The sequence below is a fragment of the Spinacia oleracea genome, chromosome 2 (genome assembly GCF_020520425.1).
Source record: "Spinacia oleracea cultivar Varoflay chromosome 2, BTI_SOV_V1, whole genome shotgun sequence".
Lineage (NCBI taxonomy): Eukaryota > Viridiplantae > Streptophyta > Magnoliopsida > Caryophyllales > Amaranthaceae > Spinacia > Spinacia oleracea.
Window position 1 is genome coordinate 103391071 of NC_079488.1, and position 19458 is coordinate 103410528.

A 19458-nucleotide genomic window follows, 5' to 3' on the forward strand; every position below is an offset into this window, starting at 1 on the left:
GCACATAAATAACAATAAAACGCAAAAAAAATAAAAACCGCAAAAAAAAAGAACATTAACAAAAGAACATTAGCAAAAAGAACATTAACAAAAAGAACACTAATATTGACAAATCAGACAAAAGGTACAAATATAAAAAGCAGTTATATTTTTTCTTGTTCTTTTAAGTTCTGGAAATGTTATTTTCCAACCAATTTACAGTATGTTCTAATTAAAAAATAAAACGACGAACCTTTGATGAACTTTAAAACCAGATTTATAATTTTTCTTGTTCTTTTAAGTTCTGGAAATGTTCTTTTCCAACCAATTTATGTTCTAATTAAAAAATAAAACGACGAACCTTTGATGAACTTTAAAACCAGATCTATATTTTTTCTTGTTCTTTTAAGTTCTGGAAATGTTCTTTTTCAACCAATTTATGTTCTAATTCCGTTATTTTATTTATCAAAAGATATCTGAAAACAACACTATAAATATGTAAAAAGAACAATTGCTGATTCTAAAAAAGAACACACTGTTTTGATGCCACAGAAATAGAAAGTTATAAGAAAAGAACATTAAAGTTTAAAAAGAACATAGAATTAAGAACGAGAAAATTTACCTTAATCACCCGATGCACCTTCATCAACAGCATAAACCTCTTTGAATGAATAAAAAAATTCAAAAAATAGCGAAATTGAAATAGTATTTCGCTTAATAAACTAGTTTTTTGTAAACGTAATTCAATTAAAATCACATTTCAGAGAAAGAAGGAGGAGAAAATTTGTTTTGAACTTTCTCTCTCATAAAATCTCTCTTTTGTTGGGAGAAACTAAAAGCACTCCTCTTTCTCTCTGAAGAATGTGTTTCTAAAATGAGAAGTTATGAATCCACTTGTATTGTTCTGTAGACTGAATTACTGCGACTGCTTTGTGGGAAGTGTTATTGTGGCACTTTTTAAGAACTTTTGTAAGAGGGACTACTTTCTTGTGCCATTATGGACAGGTGGAGTTGGAGGCTATGAGGGATGCAACCCTGATTGTAGGCTATGCAGTGCTTTCGAAAGCCCGTTATTGTTTGTACTTAGGAACTACATAGTATTTTCTTGGGCACTTAGGCCTTGTTCTAAGCACCTGATCCATTCTGATTTTTCTAGTTTCTGGTCTGAATATTTTGTGTGAGTTCTTTTTGCTTTTCTAATCTGATTTTTCTGGTGTGATCTAATATGGAGTAAGCAATAAGAATAATGTGAAGGGAATTGTTGGTTTGTAGACTGAATTACAGCAACTGTTTGAGGGAAGTGTTGTTGTGGCACTCTTAAGACTTTTGAGGCATATGTGCAGGTCATATTGGTTGAAAAATATAGAGAAGAGCGATTTAACATGTCGATGTCTAAGAGTTCAAAGATGCTCCACTTTGTCAACTACCGCATACGGATCACTATCCAAGACGAGCGTCAACTTGTTGGAAACTTTATGGGCTATGACCGTCACATGAACCTTGTCCTTGGCGATTGTGAGGAGTTTCGAAAAAAGCTTTCTTCTTCTAAGGGAACCAAATCCAAGAAAACTAACCCCAATGAAGAGACAGAGGATCATCGCACACTTGGGCTTCTAATCCTTAGAGGTGAAGAGGTCATTTCCATGACTGTTGTAGGTCCTCCCCCGCCTCAAGAGTCACGTTCCAAGTCCATGAGTGCTGCTGCAATGGCTGGTCCAGGTCTTGGCCGAGCCACAGGACGAGGCATTCCAACTGCACCTCTAGTTCAGGCTCAACCTGGTTTGGCTTGTCCAATTCGTGGTGGTGTTGGTGGTCCAGCACCGGGTATGATGCAGCCTCAGATATATCGTCCACCAGTTCCAACCCCACAGCTCTCAGCTTCTGCACCTGTGATCCGACCACCAAGTCAGCAGATGCCAGGATTCCCACCTCAGATGCGCCCGCCTCCTCAGATGCCTCCACCAGGCCATTATCTGATGCCTCCACAGTATTCCCAGCGTCCTCGGGTGCCTATGCCACCTCCTCCAATGATGCGTGGGCCACCTGCTCCTGGTGGCCAAGTGCCAAACTATGGACATCCTCGTCCAGGGATGCCTACTCCTCCCAGTCATCCTCCAAATCAACCATAGTCTCATTCTGTTTTTATATTTAGATGCATTAAGATTTAATAATTGACATTCTTAAACTTTTTCAAGTTTTTGTGACTGCTATATATATGGGCCTCCTGCAGGCATGCAAAGACATGTTGCAAGCACAAATCTTTTATTGTTAGTCCATTTTATAATTGCCCTTTAATTTAACCACATGGATGCCTATCAGGACAAGTTCCTCCCCTGTTTTTTTCCTTCTTAAAGTTCTCGGTTCGAAATTGTTTTGCTCCTTATTTTCTGAAGATCTCTGTTATAGAAATGGTAGGTATTACCACTGTAATGAACTCTTAATTCTCATCTTGAGGAACTCCGTTCGTTCTTTGCCTAAAAAGTTCAGTTGTCTCTCTTTTTAGTCAATACTCTGTGTAGATTTGCTAAATTTGATTAGTAAATATATCCCTAGATTATTGTCTACCTTTCCAAAGACCGGAAAAATTGTAAACTTGTGTTTTCTGGCAGAACTCAAATATTTAACCATGCAGCTATAGCAACTTTCAGCTCAATGTTTCCGTTAAATGCGAGGATAACGGAAGAAAACTACATGAACACATAGAAATCGCAACATAATGCAGCTTGGCTGATGGAGTTATTCAACAATCTGAAATATTGCAAGGGGAAGACAGTAGACACAGACAGCTGGTAAATCGCAAATATAATAAGCATCACAGCTTCTTCAGTACAAAATCGTCTAAGGTAATATACAACACAAAAACTTCTCACAAGCCCCATATTCAAACACCAATTAGATAAGAGCAAGATTGTTTCATCTTCAAACACCAATTAGATAGGAGCAAGATTGTTTCATCTTCAAACACCAAACCCACAGATTATTATGATTAAACCAGCTACCGATCCCCTGTTTTATCACCGCCTTTCCTAAAATAAAGAAGTCCATACACTTTTCTAAATTTAGTGAGTATTGTCTAGGGAACACTAAGTCTAATTCTTTATTTATACCTAAAAGTCCAACCACAGTTTCATTCGCAAAAGCTTTTAGTTCAATCCAAGACGCTTTCATGAATCTGACAGCAACATTCAAAGTATCAAACAAGCATATCATTGAAATATCATACAATTAAACAGAAAAGGGAACAACCACATTGAACTAATTTGCATCAAATTTAAGCTTCAAGTAACCACATTGAACTAATTTGCATCAAATTTAAGCTTTGATGTAACAAAATTGAACTATATGAAATTTCATACTACAACCGTACAAAACCTCTCAATGCAATTAAAATAAAAACATCTTACGTTGTTAATAAACAAAAATTAAACCTTAATCATCAAGTTCCATAGCTTGTTGAGCTTTAGCTTTAGCAGATGCCGACAATTTCGTCTTCAATTTCAATTTCTTCTTCACTGAGAATTTACTTGTTTTCTTTTTCTTCTTATCTCCCCCATCAACCTTCACATAACAAATTCCAAGCAGAATCCATAAATCACAACAATAACATAAAACTTACTTCTCAAATTCTAATTCCAAATCAATACAAGTACTAATTACCTTCATTTTGCTCTTATTTGCCTGAAGCTTCTTCGCCTTTTTCTCCTTCTCCTCCTTTTCTCCTGATAATAATACAACAACAATTAGGGCAATTTTCAATTGGCAAAAACCCTACTTTAATCGAAAATGAAATATAATTAGAAACAATGAGAAAGAAGAAGAAATACTTCTTATATCGAAATCGTGCTGTCTCTTGCGAGTAGAAAGATTGTTCTTCTTCGACATCTTTTGCTCAGATTTTTCGACTACGAAATTTCAATTTCTGTTGTTGTTGTTCTGTTTACAGTTGTTTGAAGGAAGAACCCTAAACCCCCAAATTTTGCGCAGATTTGTGCCCTTAACCTCTCTTCTTGGAATTTGACCATTCACATAACACGTCAGTAGTAGCCCGGCCCAGCAAATTTCCTTAAAACGGCCCAGTTAAAGTTACCCTTTTTTCCCTTTCCATATTGCTTCAGGCTCATTCATTGCCATTTGCCATTTGCCATTTGCCATTTGCCATTTGCCAATTGCAAGTTTTAAAGATATTAAAAGTTGCTCCCTCCATTTCAAGAGCGGTTAAAAATTGACCCGACTTGAAAATCCGACCTGAATTGATCAAACACGAAATCGACCATGACCCGGAATTTTGGTAAAACAGGTAACCCGAAACTCGACCTGTACCCGACCCGAAAAAATCGATAACCGATTTTAACCTGATGTTGTAGGACCTGAACCCGAAACCAAACCAAAAGTTGACGGATAACCGAACTGACCCGACCAAACAATGAGCCGTACCCAATTCGATACCCGACTTGACAACAAACTTAAACCAATTTTTACCACATAACCTGTTAGTGACTCGATTTCGTGAAGTAAATATTATACGCTTGAATATTTTGAGATGACCAAATCAGTTATTGAATCGATTTTAACCCGTGTCCGAGAGTAACCCGACCTAAATTTTAACCGATACGAAAATTATCCGATCCGAATTTGACCACAAACCCGAGATTAACCAGTACAAACTCGATTCAAACCCGAAATTGAACCCGACCTGAACGTGATCCGACCCGAACCGACGTGTACCCGACATGGGAAAAAACCCGGCATGACCCGACAGAAAACCAAGTCGACCTTAACCCGAGTGATAAAGTGACCCGATACACCCGACCTGATCATGACCCGAGACCCGAGATGACCTGACCCAGACCGACCTCCGATGACCTGTTTTGACAACTCTACCATCCCTTAATACTCGCTCCCGCTTTTCTTATAAAGTCGCCCCTTAATACTCGCCCCGTTTCTAAAAATGGCATACTTTTACTAATATTATATCATTTCTTTCACTTACCATGGACCCACATATATTCCAACTTCCTTAAAAAAAATATTAAAAAATTCAACCCACCCCTTTATTTGACACACATCCCACTAACTATATTAAAAAAAATCCACCACCTAATAAATTAATAAGTCAATTAAATTGCCTAAAACTTTATGCCGGTCAAACTGGGGCGAGTATTAAGGGACGGAGTGAGTATATCCAAGTATATTTCTTACGTTCTTATTGTTTGACACATTTATTTAATCACATTTGTCAATGCACACTTTAAATTATTAATATTTTTTGCTATGTGAAAAAATCTAAAAGTAAATATTTTGAAAATATTTATCAAGTCGAGTTTAACAAAAATCTCACATGACTATATTTTACCTTACACATACACAACAAATTCCGTCAAACGATGGTGTATAAATAGTTAAAATCAAATTCTGGCAACTAAATAAGAACAAAGGAAGTAGATTTTAATATGTATAGTTTATTAAAAGGCTCTATTTCGTTAACTGAAATTAACTTATCTGAACTTATTAAAACCTTATATGAACTTAACTTAACTTATTTTTTGTTGAAAATAACTTATATGTGTATAACATTGGCTGGAAAAAAAAAATGATATTTGTTGAACTTATCCGAACTAAATTTTGTTGCAATAACTTAAAATAAGTTTAAATAAGTTTAAATAAACAAGACCTAAGATCTCTAATTACCTCCTTGTTTCCGTAGTTCGATCCTCCTTTTTATAAACTTATTCCAATCATCTAATAGTTAAAAAAATGTTCAAATTCTAGGACACAATACTCAATCAATTAGTTAAGGACGTTTATCTTTTTAACAGGTCTCTATCGTATAGTCACTTTGATCGAGAAGTGTGACGTTCACCAAAAGGCTCTTAATTTTGTGTTAGTATAATATGATTCACATTACATGTTTTACGAAAAATGTTAAACATGCATCTCCTGCATTTAAATCTAGTAACTAATTATATCATCTTTGTCAAGATATTGCTTCAATATTTGGTGAGTGACTATGTTCTCTCTTGTGAGGCCAATATACCACTAATGGACTACATAATCAACCCACCTCCCTCTTTCTATTCGTTTAGGACTTCTTACCCCATTAAAGTTAGTACCACTAATACTTCTCTTGAACATTAATTAAATTTATATGAATAAATAAGGTTAACTTAAATCAAGCCGAATACCACACTATATTCAGTAGCGGAGATAGGGGGGGCGGGTGGGGGCGGCCGCCCCCCCAACAAATTTAAAAAACAGTTATATATAGTAATAAATACTAAAATATATCACTAAATGGTACTTGCCTCAATGGTTATTTCTTGTTTAATTCCATATGTATTGCTTGGTTTAGGGTTCTAATCCTAATACCATACCTTTTTTTGTTAGTTTTTTTTTTTTTCTCGCCCCCCCTTATTTTTTAGTTCCATTTTTTTTCTCGCCCCCCAACGTTGAATTCCTGGCTCCGCCACTGACTATATTCAAGTAATCATGTAACACCCCGACCTCTAATTCAATTATTAAGCATACTTAGCAGCGGAATTAACCTAATTTGGTCGGGACATTACCTGCCGTAACTCCCTCTTGGGAATTACAAGGCAACCATCATATTCTAAGCCATTTAAAACTCCAAATTAATATAGTAATCCTTTATATTTCCAAAATAAAAGTACATAGCGCGCTTACTAAAATTTCTTAATTAAACTATTATAACTTTAAGCATAAACTAAGTGAATATTATTAAAGTGAAATTCCTCGCAACTACTCGTTTCCATCGTTTCCCGCGGTACCTAAAACAGAAAACAAAAACGGTGAGCCGAAGACTCAGTAACGAACTATTCTAGCAACGTAAATTCATTTCAATTCATTTTATTTAGTAACACAGGGAGAATAGAATAAGTAAAACATTTAATAAAACATCATATTCAATTTATTCATAAACTTTGCAATTTAACATGCTAGTTGTCGGCAAGTACGAACCGTGAAGGAATTCTCCACTGGGCCTGGGCCCATAAGAGCCTGGGCTCATCATCGTAACATGGGCCTGGGCCCTGAGCCTGGGCTCATAAACCATGGGAGCCTGGGCTCGTAATCCATGGGTGGACAGGTGTCCGTGGTGCATGCATGACCGGTAGATAGGAAGATGGTAGTTTATATACCGCCAGACAAACCAGGTCTTTCACTTTCATTTATCATGTTTTGTATAGTTTTACCAAGCCTTGGCTTGTATTTCAGTTGAAATCACATAACTCTTTCATATCATAAAACATCATTTTGATCCTGGGATCAAATAAAACATCATTTCTTTCATAGCATTGCATAAACATCATTTTATGAGAAAACTCAATCAAATCATATTATAACGAATAATTCAATCAAATCATAATTCATTCCCACAATCCATAAAACATGTCAAAACATTTAATTCATAAATTCAATCATAACGTCATAATTTCATAATACATTTATAAGGGGATTGCGGGTACTAGCAATAGCCGTTACCTCAATTCCACGATTTGCTATTCCTTTTTCCTTGGTTCATTCGTCCTGAGCTCCGAGTTCGATTTCTTTCAAAGTATCAAGTTATTTGAATTAGTTACTAAAACGATAAATTTCTTTAAAACTGATACGATTTTAAAATAATGAATATGTATCTTATAATTTCGGAATTAATGAAATATTATTTATTTCCAAAAATCTGTCATATTATATTTTTAAATCATTATTAATAATTTATTTTATTGAAATGTTTAAGTAACTATTTATTTTCATAAAACATTTAGATTGACAACTTTATAATTAATAATTTTATAAATAGTGAATTTTGAAATGATGAATTTAATAAAAATATGAATGTTTATAATTTCTTGAAAATATTTATTAAACGAAATTTCAATCAAAACATATATATCGATTTACAAGAAATGTTATTTAATTTCATGAATCAACGAAAATATTTATTAAATCCAACTTTTCAGCCCAAAATATAAACATTCTAATTATCATTTAAAATCCTTATAATTAAGATACGAGAAAATAGCAACAATTAATTAGAGCTTAAATAAATAGTAAAATTTACTTTGAAAAGAATTTGGGCCAATTTGTTTTGGGCTTGGGCGTGGGAAATAAAGGAAACAAGGTTCCAATTTGGAACCTGTTTCATTCGAAAGGGAAGCACGAAAAACAGGGGAAGGGGGCACGAAGGAAACAGGGGAGGGAGAGGAGAGGGGGTTGGGGCTGCGCTCGGGTTCTGGACGGCGCAAAGGCGCGGAATCGCGCTGGTAAGGCGATGGTGGTGGTGGTTCGACAGAGAAGAGAACAAGGGGGGGTGGTTTTCAATTTCTTTTGCTCACTTATTTTTGGTTTTGATGTTTAAAATTAAAATCTGGAATGTTAGAATTTGTAACTGAAGAAAAGAAGGAAGCAAAATTTGTCTTTGCTATGAATTGGGACCGAAATGAGGGAAAAGGGAGAAGGAAGGATTGGTTTCCTTCTTGCTGGTACGTGGAGAGCAAAGAGAAGAGGTGAAATGAGATTTTGGCTCTTCTAAGGGCATTTTAGTCATTTCCCAAAGTTAGGCAAAATTCAGAAAATCAATTTCTGTTTTTAGAAAATTAATTAGAATGGAAATGTTTAATTAAAACTAAGTCTCAAAATAATCTTTTATAAAAGTGTCGTTAACGAAAAATAAATTTCGTTTTCGAATAAAATAAGAACGTTATTAAATTATGAAAAATCCGAAAATAATTAAGATTTAAAAAGATCGTTTAAGCACGTAAATATAAAAATTAAATTATATAATCTGAAAATAATAAATAAATCGTGTAGCAATTATTAAAAATTCAAGTGAAATAAAGCTTCGTTAATTAAAACAAAGTTCAATTTAGGATTTAAAACGATTTTAAGCTAAATAAAAATAATTAAGCATAATTAATCGAGTTTTAAAAATTCGGGGTATTACAAATCATGATCCAATTGAATATTACGGAGTATGTATCGTAGTTCAAATCAAACGTTTAAACTCAAATTGAGTGATCTTTAAAATAGAAATGAAAGCCAAAGTTTTGAATCATCACTTCCATTAGTCCATTACCCTAGAAAATAAAGAGAGTAGCCTACAAATAGGCTATAGAGTATAGTAGTAGGTTACATACTTACATCTATAAAATCTTTTGACAACTCCTAAACTCCCAATTAGCCTTTTGCCAGTTGCCTAGAGAAAAGGTACTATAATTACAAAATGCAAAAAGGACCCTAAAATAAAGCTGAAATGGTTTAAAGATCCGAATCTCAAATTCGAGTACAACCCACGTGCAACTCCATTAAAAATTTCATATCTTTTTCCTTTATTTTTTTTCATAATTTTTTCTCCAAAATTGACCAATTTCCAGTCTCAATTATTGTCTGGCGCCGTTCTGTAAAATCAACGCCGAAAATTATTACAGCCACTTTCTCAGTATTCCTATCACTGTTTGTTGCTTCAATTTCAATTGTTTAAAACACCCAATTTATCCTCTTAATAATGGAGTGAGACTTTAGTACGGAGTAGTTTATAGAGTAAGTTGATAAATTACTCTGTTTTATTGATTGATTGATTGACCCCCCATTTTTTTTCTCTCTTCAAATTACATGTATGTAGACAATACTTCCAATTTTCTTGTCAAAATTCCCGGATTTCATCTTCTGAAAACCCTTTGATTTTCTGTAGATTGTGTGTTTTGGGCATATCTTCAATGCCCCACTCATTAATTTGATGACCCAGTTGCTTGATCTGATCCAGTTTGGTTTATTTAAGTTGATTTATTAAGTGGGGTTTGTTCGATTCTAAGGTACTAAATTTTTTTTGGGAACTGGATTTTGGGTTTAAATGTGATTAGATTTTTGTGGATTTGAGAAATTTGGATCTGGGTTTGATCATTTGTTGATTATTTTTCATGATTTTTAGGGTTCTGGAGTTGTGGAAGCAAATCAGTGGGCTGAATTCAGAGTGGGAAGTTGATTGTGTGTGAAAAGGTGAGCAATTTCTCGATTTTATTTTATAAATGCAATTTGTTTGTTTGTAATTTGGATTTTACTAGAAAATGGGTGAAGTTGATAGATTTATTGCTTACTTTGTTTAATCTATTTAATTTTACTTGTTTAGATCATATGATTTTGTTGCTTGTATCGGTTTGGTGATGGTTGGAAAGCCTTTTTGATGGGACAAAACTAGAAAAAGAGAATAAAAAAAGAAGAATTTTACTATGCTTTAGTTTACTTTTTAATATTATGAGTTATCTTTATGAGAAGCCTTTTAGGTGAGAATTTAACTGTGATATTGTTTTGATTTTTTTTTGAATATCCCCTTCATGTTAGAATTATCTTTTTAATGCAGGAATTTAGAGAAGTGAATTTGCTGTTTGTGCTTCAACTTATTGTGTAGTGAAATGGGATCCCAAGGATCCAAACTCGGAACGTGTTGCTTGGGTTCGCCTAATAAGGCAGCAGTACTTGAGGCTCCTGATGTTGGTGGGTGAACCAGTTTCTTAAGTTTTAATCATACTCATTTTGATTTTTGTTAGTGTGTTTTTGGGGAGAATTTTCATGATGATTGGTGATCATGTTTTATGGCAGGTAATGAGGATGATAATGGACTTGGGTTACTTGCATTTCGCGAGTTCACATATGATCAACTTAAAAATGCCACATCAGGTTTTGCAGTCGAGAACATTGTGTCTGAGCATGGTGAAAAGGCTCCAAATGTGGTTTATAAAGGGAAACTAGAGAACCAGACAAGAATTGTTGTTAAGCGTTTTAATAGAAGTGCGTGGCCTGATGCTCGTCAATTTTTGGTAAGGATGCTCTTTTATCGCCCTTCACTTCAAATGTCCTACCATGCTAAAGTATTTCTAGGTTTGTCATGCTTTAGTAGGCTATCATATTTGAAAACCTAATTTATGAATATTCTGTTAAGTAGGCTTTATTGTTTGTTTGGCCTTCCCATGATTGTCATGGATGACCAACATGTCTTATATCCTGCTTAATCTCTTATCTTCTTCCAGATACTAGAGTTCCTTCATTTCTTGACAGAGAAGATTTATTGAATTGCTTGTGACTATACTGACGCACTCTGTCATCTTAGAATTGGTTGCTTATGTACATACAATGTTCTTTTTTTTTGGTTCTTTTGAAAAGAGTGTTGTGTCCTGAGTCAATCTATTGCAAAAGTCACATTTGAGGCCTAAACGCCTAATCAACTATGGTTATATACGCAATGTTACTTGGACTCAAATATAAGTGTTGGACACTGCCACACTTGCTATTGTATGAAAATTTTCCATTATGAAATTCCAAAATGAGGCGTCAACCGTCCATATCCAAGTCGGAGTGTGGAGCATAGAATATGGATACATGATGCAAAATGATGAGTTCGGGTTCACTGTTAGTATCACATTTTTTTGCCGTCAGCTTGAATCATATGTCCAAGATTCTTGTCCGTGCCTTATCTGCAATAAGCAATTTAGATGATATTTTACATAAACATGGTGGAAGTTTCAGTGTGTATATAATCTCCTCTGTGTTAGCTTAGTTTACTTTGTGTTGGCTTCTTATATTCGGCTACTGTTCTCAATTGCTCATCTCTCTGGTGTGATTTTCCTAGTACACTTAAGAATCTCATTCTGAGTTATTGTATTGTGATTGTATTTCTGCACATTTCGGATTATTATTATTATGTTTCATATAATAGTATCTTAAGTTTCCGAACTAGAGAACTTTTATAAGCATTTATTGCCCTGCTGAATCAATGCTCCTGGTCCTTCGTTATCTAATTTAGGATGAAGCTCGGTCTGTTGGTCAGCTTCGCAACCAGAAGTTGGCAAATCTGCTTGGTTGTTGCTGTGAAAATGACGAAAGGCTGCTTGTGTCAGAGTACATGCCCAACAGTACCCTTGCAAAACATCTTTTCCATTGTAAGTATTTAGCCTGTGTTGCTTTAGGCCCTATTTGGTTCAATATTAGTAAAGGAAGGGAAGAGAAGAGAAAGGAAGGGAAGAGAAAGGAAAGGAAATAAAATATATTTTCCCATGTTTGGTACGATGAAAGAAAATGATAGGAATCCCATGTTTGGTACAACATTAGTAAAGGAAAAGAAGGAAAGGAAAGAAAAAACGTGCGTTTAAGCTTTAATATTTTGTTTGACAGATTTAATTTTATCTTTCCTTCCAAATTCCTCCAATTTTGGGAGGAAAGGAAAGTGAAACTTTTATACAGTGAGCTTTCCTTCCAATTCCCTTCATTTCCTTTCACTTCCCATATAATTTTTTGAACCAAATATAAGAAACGTTATTTTTCCTTCCCTTTCTTTTCTTTTCCTTCCAATTCCTCCCAACCAAATAAAGCCTTAGTGAATTTTGTGAATGCTTTTTTTTTTTTGAATGGTGAAGCTTCTATATTCTTGATAACAGTGCCATGCAACTTACTGGTTTAAGCTCATATGGCTTGTACTATTAACATTTCCCCACTTCCCCTAATGGATGGTTTAGCTATGTCAACTTCATAAATGCTTACTAATTATATGCTTGCTATTTCATAAGAACTCTATAAAGTGGTTAGATGTTTCATATGTATTTAGCGTTATGGATGTAGGAGATTAGATGAAACTTACCCTACAAGAATGTATGTCTTTCTCAAATCAAGGCTGTGCTATGTTAAAACTATTTCTCATTTACATTATTGACATAATTTAGATTTTAGAGTATCATTACGCGTCTCCACATTCCAGACTAAATCAAGACCCATTTTATGTAATGCCACCTTCAAGACTCTTTTCAACGTGAATTTTAAGGTTGAAGATTCTTCTTTTATCTGATGAAATGTTCATTGTTTCTCAATTTGCCAGGGGATGCACAGCCAATGAAGTGGGCAATGCGGCTGAGAGTTGTCCTACATCTTGCTCAAGCTTTGGAATATTGTACGAGTAGAGGCCGGTCTCTCTATCATGACCTTAATGCTTACAGAATTCTGTTTGATGGGGTAAAAAATCATTGTTTGATATTTCGGCATTTTTTTATGAATACTCTGGATATTCTTTTGATATTCCTCTAAACTGTGGAAAACTTGCAGGATTGTAATCCCAGACTTTCTTGCTTTGGCTTGATGAAAAATAGTAGAGATGGGAAAAGTTATAGTACGAATCTGGCATTTACTCCTCCAGAGTATTTGAGAACTGGTAAATCTTGATCTTTTCCCTCCCCCCATTAGCTTAGCTTCTAACATAATAGGAAACTCAAGTCACGTCCCTTTTCCAAGTGGGAGTTCATATTGTGGACTGAGGAGCAGTCTTTCAATATCTGTATGAGTTCATGGCTTCATGCTTTAACTTTTTTGGTAACCTTCTTAATAACTTGTTAAACTTGAGAAGAGATGCAATGAAAGAGTGGGAGTGAAGGTTGAAATAAAGGTGATTTAGGAGCTTGCTTTTAATAGGTACATTGAGTATATTGATTCTGGCGCTATATTGTTGTTTGGGATATTAATTAAAACCGGGGATAGAAAGTGGGGTCAACTTTAATTACTTTAAATTTCAAAACACATTTCATAAACTAGGACAGAATATACCTTCTGCAATTATGGTTCATTTTTGGATCCAATTGTGTACTCCTGGAAATGAGTCTTCGATGCAGACTGCATAGAGTGAAAGGTGCAGGTGCAGGTGCACTTGAATCTGATGCAATGAATCGCTTAGGATAATGTTAGATGTAGGTTGAAGGAGAATTTTATTGAGATAAATACGACAAAATGTATTTGCTAAAGACTCATTCGCCATTACAGCGGCGGGGGAAATTATCTGGTTTTCTTTCCAATTGGACTAGTTTAGATTTTGGTGAAAATAACTAGACACTGTCATCCTAATTATCTATGATATGTTTTTTTCTTCTACTTCCATCATAAATTATACGAAGTACTCCCAAGTGAATAACGTAATTAGAAGGGGAAAATAATTGAACTGCAGATGTTTTTATATAAGAAGAATGGCTAACACATTGAACTTTGCTTATTTAAATCTCCCACCCCCTTTGGCCCCTTCCTTCCCTGACTGCATATCAAGTACCCTGTATAGATTTGTGGTTCTACAACATCTCTTTGTTAGTTTGTTATTCAACATGGCACTCTCTAACTAATAAACATCTTCACCTAGTCCTATAATAGTAGATTTAAGGAAGTGTGAACATAACCTTTTCTTGATGATTTACATCTACAAAGTCTAGACGCAAAAAAGTCGATACTCATCATTATTTATGATCTGAGGGTTAGATAAAAGGAAATAATCCTGGTCATATGAACTCTATCATATATCAGGATGGAGGATAAAAGTATGCCTTTTTTATTGGTTCCTCCTGCCCCGCTTTTTGTACAGAAAGGAGTGTTTTCTTTAATCTGATTGAGCTTTTTCTTGTGAGATAATAACTTTGTAGTTTCTTCATTTTAATATAATGTATCACTACCTTAGTTTTAAAAAGTGCGAAGCGCACTGAAGCACAAAAGGGCCCTGGAGCTTAAGCGCAAAGCGAAAGCGCACGCTTTTCGTAGGCGAAGCGCACCCGGAAAGAAATAATAAAATTTCAAAAGTTCAGAAAATATGGAGAAAATATGGAAAGAAAAGATGAAAAAAAATAGAGAAATCAAAACGATAAAAGAAAAATTAAGAATCCGAAGGGAGTAATCCGGCAAGTAGGCTAGAGAAATCCGGCTACAGGAGAAAATTGCACTAGGGTTTTCAAAAACTTCCCAGTTATTCGCTTTTAAAAAAAAGAAACCGCGTGATACTTTAAAAAAGAAGATTAGAGTCACGTGGCTTTATTTTTTTTAAAAAAAGAAGGGTAGTGCCCAGACTACAAGAAGCGCAAAAGCGCTAGGAAGCGCGCGCTTCCTGTATGTCGCTAGGCTTCGGCTGGCAGAAGCGTTTTGCTGTGAGCTTCCGAGCTTCCAGGGCTTTAAGCGCAAAAAAGCGCGCTTTTTAAAACTAAAATCACTAGGTCCTATACAAATTGTATTAATGACAGATTCTTCTTTATTGAACTGAATTACCCATAGGAATGTTGTTCTGTGTTTGTGACTGGAGTTGCTACAAATTTACAACGTAAACGACTGTGGTCTGAACTTTAAACCGGTACATCATGTTAAGACTTCCCTCCTTTCCCTTTTCTTCTTGTTTTGGGGAGGGGAAGTCCGTCATTGCCTACTTTATTTCCACCCTACAACCCAGCCTTTCTCAATATGTCCCATAATCCCATTCCTAATGTGGAGCGGTTACGTCTTGGGAAACCACTTCTCTTGTAGTTTTTGTTATAAATACTAAATCTTGGCCAGCATTGTGGCCGTGGTATTTGATCATGACATCTTCAGACCATCCTCATTGCTCGTAAAAGTGGTACCTTGACCATTATTGTATTTGCAACTGCATCTGATATATAAAACCCTGGGAGTAATTTTGCTATCTTTCATGCTTCTTTAACCCTGCTAATTGTATACTTAGTCCTTGTTATTTGTAATAGAGTTTTTAGGCGGAGAGGGTAGAAATATTTTCCTTGTATTCCCAGTCCATCTTTTGTCCTGCACATGGATATTGGAGTTATTGTGATTAACAGTAGAAATGTGATAAGAGAAGGCAATCTACTTGGAGGGTACTAATCGAATTATTTTTGTGTATTATCTTATTGCTGTAGGGAGAATAACACCAGAGAGTGTCATATATAGTTTTGGTACTCTGTTGCTTGATCTTATTAGCGGAAAGCATATTCCACCAAGTCATGTAAGTATTCAGCTCTTTCCTCTTCATTCCTGTCAAGTTATTTGATATATATGATTAAGTGGAATGATATTTTGTCTATCTCCTTTCTTTGAAATCTGGTGGCAGGAATGTAATAGTCATGTCTGCATAAGTATGAGTTAGAAAAAACATTTTGCTTTTGGCTAAAACATTGTGTATTACTGATAAGTGAAAAAGGATGTTACGAAATATCTTCAAAAATTATGGTTGATTGAAACTTACACATTATGCATATTTATAGGCCCTAGACTTGATAAGGGATCGGAATCTTCAGATGCTGACTGATTCCTGCTTGGAAGGACAATTCTCCAACGATGATGGTACTGAGTTGGTGCGGCTTGCTTCCCGATGTTTACATTATGAGCCACAAGAGCGACCAAACACTAGATCGCTGATTGCATCTCTGACCCCTCTTCAGAAGGAAACTGAGGTCAGTTCTCATTCAATGCTCATGGCCTTAGTTGGGAATAACTTGATTTGGCAAGTGTTATGTTTTTTTTGTTTCTGTCCTTTGAAATGCCAAATGCCTTGATTTGTTCATTTTTATTGATGGGAAAGATTTTAATGCGGGGACACAAAATTAAGCTACCCCTCTATATATTCTACTGGTATTTACAATTACATGTATCCACTTCCTTTTGCTAGTTCCATGTTATAGTATTAAATTTCCATCTATTTTTATGCAGGTACCTTCTCATGTGTTAATGGGTATCCCTAACAGTGCCTCGTCCGTGCCTTTATCTGCTCTGGGTGAGGCATGTGTTAGAAGAGACTTGACTGCCATTCATGAAATCTTGGAATCAATCGGGTATAAAGATGACGAAGGAGTGGCGAACGAGGTTCGTAAAAGTTTTCTGTTAAATATTGCGATTTATTTTTGTAGGTATTTGATTTGATTACTCTGTACTCTCAGACTTTGCGTAGTTGTGGGCAAAATGCCTTGCTTGGAACTGATATGTTCTTTGGGTAAATTCAATGTATTGCTATACATAGTCTATTGAAGGCAGATCGAAAAATCTGGAAATATCAGCTGTGAATCAAATTTTGTTGTAGTATTAGAAGTTATAATGGTTAGTTTTGGGAGCCATGACTCATGATGTATGCATCTTCTACTAGCCAAAACAATGCATAACTGCTTTTTTTTTTCTTTTTTGATAAATCAGAGTAAGATTACATAATAAGAGCAGCACAACTTTACAACCTAAAAGCTTTCTCCATCTCTTTAGCAAACCTTCTAGGAAGGACTGCTAAAGAGAAGACGGGCCAAAACAAGCATGCCAACAGTCATGAGACTATACATGAATTAGCTCACTCCACCAAAGTCTGTCACTAACAACTTCTTAAGCACAATACACTTTATTCTCTCTTTCACAGTGGCTAGAATCATCTTTACTGTTTGTTTGTAGGAACATGGTGGTTCCTAATAGCTTCGTTCCTTGCTTTTCTAACTGCATAGGCTGTTGCAGGTCTTGCAGCTACAGTAGACAGATGACAGCTTTCTGAAAATTTCTTGCTTTTCTCCTTTTTTTACGCCATCTGATTAAATTCCGAACCAGGTCAATGGCTATGAACTCATTTAGTTATTTGGCTTGTCTGATCACTTAGGGCTCGTATTATATGCATGCATTAGTACAATAAGGCAGAGAAAGATTATGTTCCGAACTTCCGATCCACACTTCCACATGTTTAATTTGTTAATTGAAATAAATCGGGGATGCTTTGCTCATGTTTTTTGCTTTGATTGCGAATTATTTTTATTCAAGTGATGGGTATAACTGTGATTAAAGCCACGTTGAGAGGTTGATCTCATGTTCATTCAAAGTATGCCTTCCATATCCTGGCAAACTAATTAGTTCAAATTTCTTGAGTATAAAACTTCTAGAATTCTACTTTCTGTATACTTCAAAACACTTTTTAGTGCATGTATTGAGGAAGACTCTGTTTGGTGTTATGATTTGGCTAGAGTTTGTTTTATTTTACTATCCTTTTCTGGACAGAGAAAAGGACTGTATTTGAAAATTAAATCTACTTGATGAGTTGCTTATCATAGACTTCCATATGCTTCAGCTCTCCTTTCAGATGTGGACTGACCAAATGCAGCAATCTCTGGAATCAAAGAAGAAAGGTGATAGTAACTTTAAGCAGAAGGATTTTAAGTCTGCAATAGAACGATACACACAGGTGGGTTTTTCCTTCGAGCATGTTTGATGAGTTCTAGTACATGTTTTGCATGGTTAATGTCAATTTTTTTTGGTGGATCAGCTAAGAATTTTGGTATGAAACCGTGACTATGTTATCAATTGTTTGTCTCATATGTGTTCTGTTGCTACACTTATTGTCGGTGTTAAAATAGAAGTTTGAGAAGTTCATTTTTTTCCTCTGTCAAACTTGGTAGCTTGGGATTTATACCCAAGAAGATTTGTTTTTTGAACAGTTTTATTGATTGAGGAATATTTCTATGGAAGAGTCAAGTCTCACTGATTAAGAGTTGGATGGGTACAGTATCATCCAAGAACTGGGAAGTTTTAGTTATACTCCTTCGTCCTATATCTGTCTTCTACTGCTTTTTTGGGATGTCCCGAATTTGTATCTAACGTACCTGCTTTGGAAAAAAATGATCACCCCTCTGAAATAGGATCCTGTTAATCGTTTTCTGTTACAAAAGCTACACTCTTTTTGTTATTTGGTTTTGAAGCTTATGATTTGTTTGACAAGTCCAACGCCTTTTGATTTTGGGGCTAAAGGTAACTGCCCTATCACCCCTCGGGGTTCTCTTTTTATCCGCTTACATTTTACCAAATTTAATCACTTTTGGCACAACCTCCAATTGTTTTCTTAATGTGTGATGAAGCTAAATTTATCTGACCATAGTATGACTAAAGACCACATACTCCTGCTGCTAATTTTTATTTTTGTTTTTGTTTTGTTTTCTGTTGCAATTAACAATTGAGCCCCTTTTCATAATGTGCAGTTCGTAGATGGTGGAATGGTTTCTCCAACAGTCCTAGCACGGCGTAGTCTGTCACATCTAATGAGTGACATGCCACAGGAAGCTTTGGAAGATGCAATGCAAGCTCAAGTGATTTCACCTGTATGGCACATTGCTTCATATCTTCAAGCTTCTGCCCTTTATGCCCTTGGAATGGAAAACGAGGCACAAGAGGCTCTTAAAGAGGGCACTATCGTGGAAGCCAAAAGGGATGCTACCAATGCAAAATAATCAGAAACTTTTGTGCAGCAGCTATCACTTGATAGTTGATACTGATTGAATGACGCCCTACCCGGAATTGATCTTTAACATGTGAATTTTGAAAGGAGAAGGCTCTGCAGTGCTTATTTTGTCCCAAGTATTTTGCCTTCATCAACTTGGCAGCATCTCAGCCGAAAAATTTCAGCTGCCGAATATTATTAACAGGTTGATTATCTTGTTTGCCATTTTCTCCTTGGAGAATTTGCAAGTGCAAGGCATCAAAATCCTATAAACTTGTAATTTGTGTACAGTCTAAATGTGGTTTGGGTGGTGTTTTGAACTAAGAACTAAGTTTTAAAGTCATATTACGGAAGAAAATTATGGCTTCCGTTTCCTCTGTCACGTCTTATTAACAATTGTGTAAGCAATCCCTTCCTTTAACATATATATCTAAAGAAAGTTTCAATTATTGTCATCATATTCA

General features: G+C 35.4%; 3 protein-coding genes across 5 annotated transcripts; 2 read left to right on the forward strand and 1 right to left on the reverse strand.

Annotated features, from left to right (window-relative positions):
• The first annotated feature begins 1361 nt into the window (after positions 1-1361).
• LOC110788632 (uncharacterized) lies at positions 1362-2460 on the forward strand. The gene has a single exon (XM_021993265.2). It carries the CDS (start codon positions 1362-1364, stop codon positions 2106-2108), a length of 747 nt encoding a protein of 248 aa, XP_021848957.1. The 3' UTR covers positions 2109-2460.
• A 757-nt stretch (positions 2461-3217) lies between these two features.
• On the reverse strand, positions 3218-7711 carry LOC110789418 (uncharacterized). Its single transcript, XM_056837582.1, has 4 exons — positions 7477-7711; positions 3804-6764; positions 3637-3698; positions 3218-3537 (listed from the first exon to the last, which is right to left on the reverse strand). The coding sequence occupies exons 2-4, from the start codon at positions 3859-3861 to the stop codon at positions 3409-3411; spliced, it is 249 nt and encodes an 82-aa protein (XP_056693560.1). The 5' UTR covers positions 3862-6764; positions 7477-7711; the 3' UTR covers positions 3218-3408.
• A 1530-nt stretch (positions 7712-9241) lies between these two features.
• LOC110789384 (serine/threonine-protein kinase BSK3) lies at positions 9242-19452 on the forward strand. Of its 3 annotated transcripts, XM_021994049.2 has the most exons (13): positions 9242-9531; positions 9683-9803; positions 9920-9987; positions 10349-10482; positions 10588-10805; positions 11789-11924; positions 12854-12987; positions 13078-13183; positions 15681-15766; positions 16026-16214; positions 16471-16623; positions 17852-17965; positions 18756-19452. In XM_021994049.2, the coding sequence occupies exons 4-13, from the start codon at positions 10401-10403 to the stop codon at positions 19002-19004; spliced, it is 1467 nt and encodes a 488-aa protein (XP_021849741.2). In that variant the 5' UTR covers positions 9242-9531; positions 9683-9803; positions 9920-9987; positions 10349-10400; the 3' UTR covers positions 19005-19452. The 3 variants fall into 3 exon arrangements, with proteins under 3 accessions (XP_021849741.2, XP_021849736.2, XP_021849745.2); XM_021994044.2 differs by having other exon boundaries at positions 9242-9803; XM_021994053.2 differs by lacking the exon at positions 9683-9803.
• Positions 19453-19458: the final 6 nt, after the last annotated feature.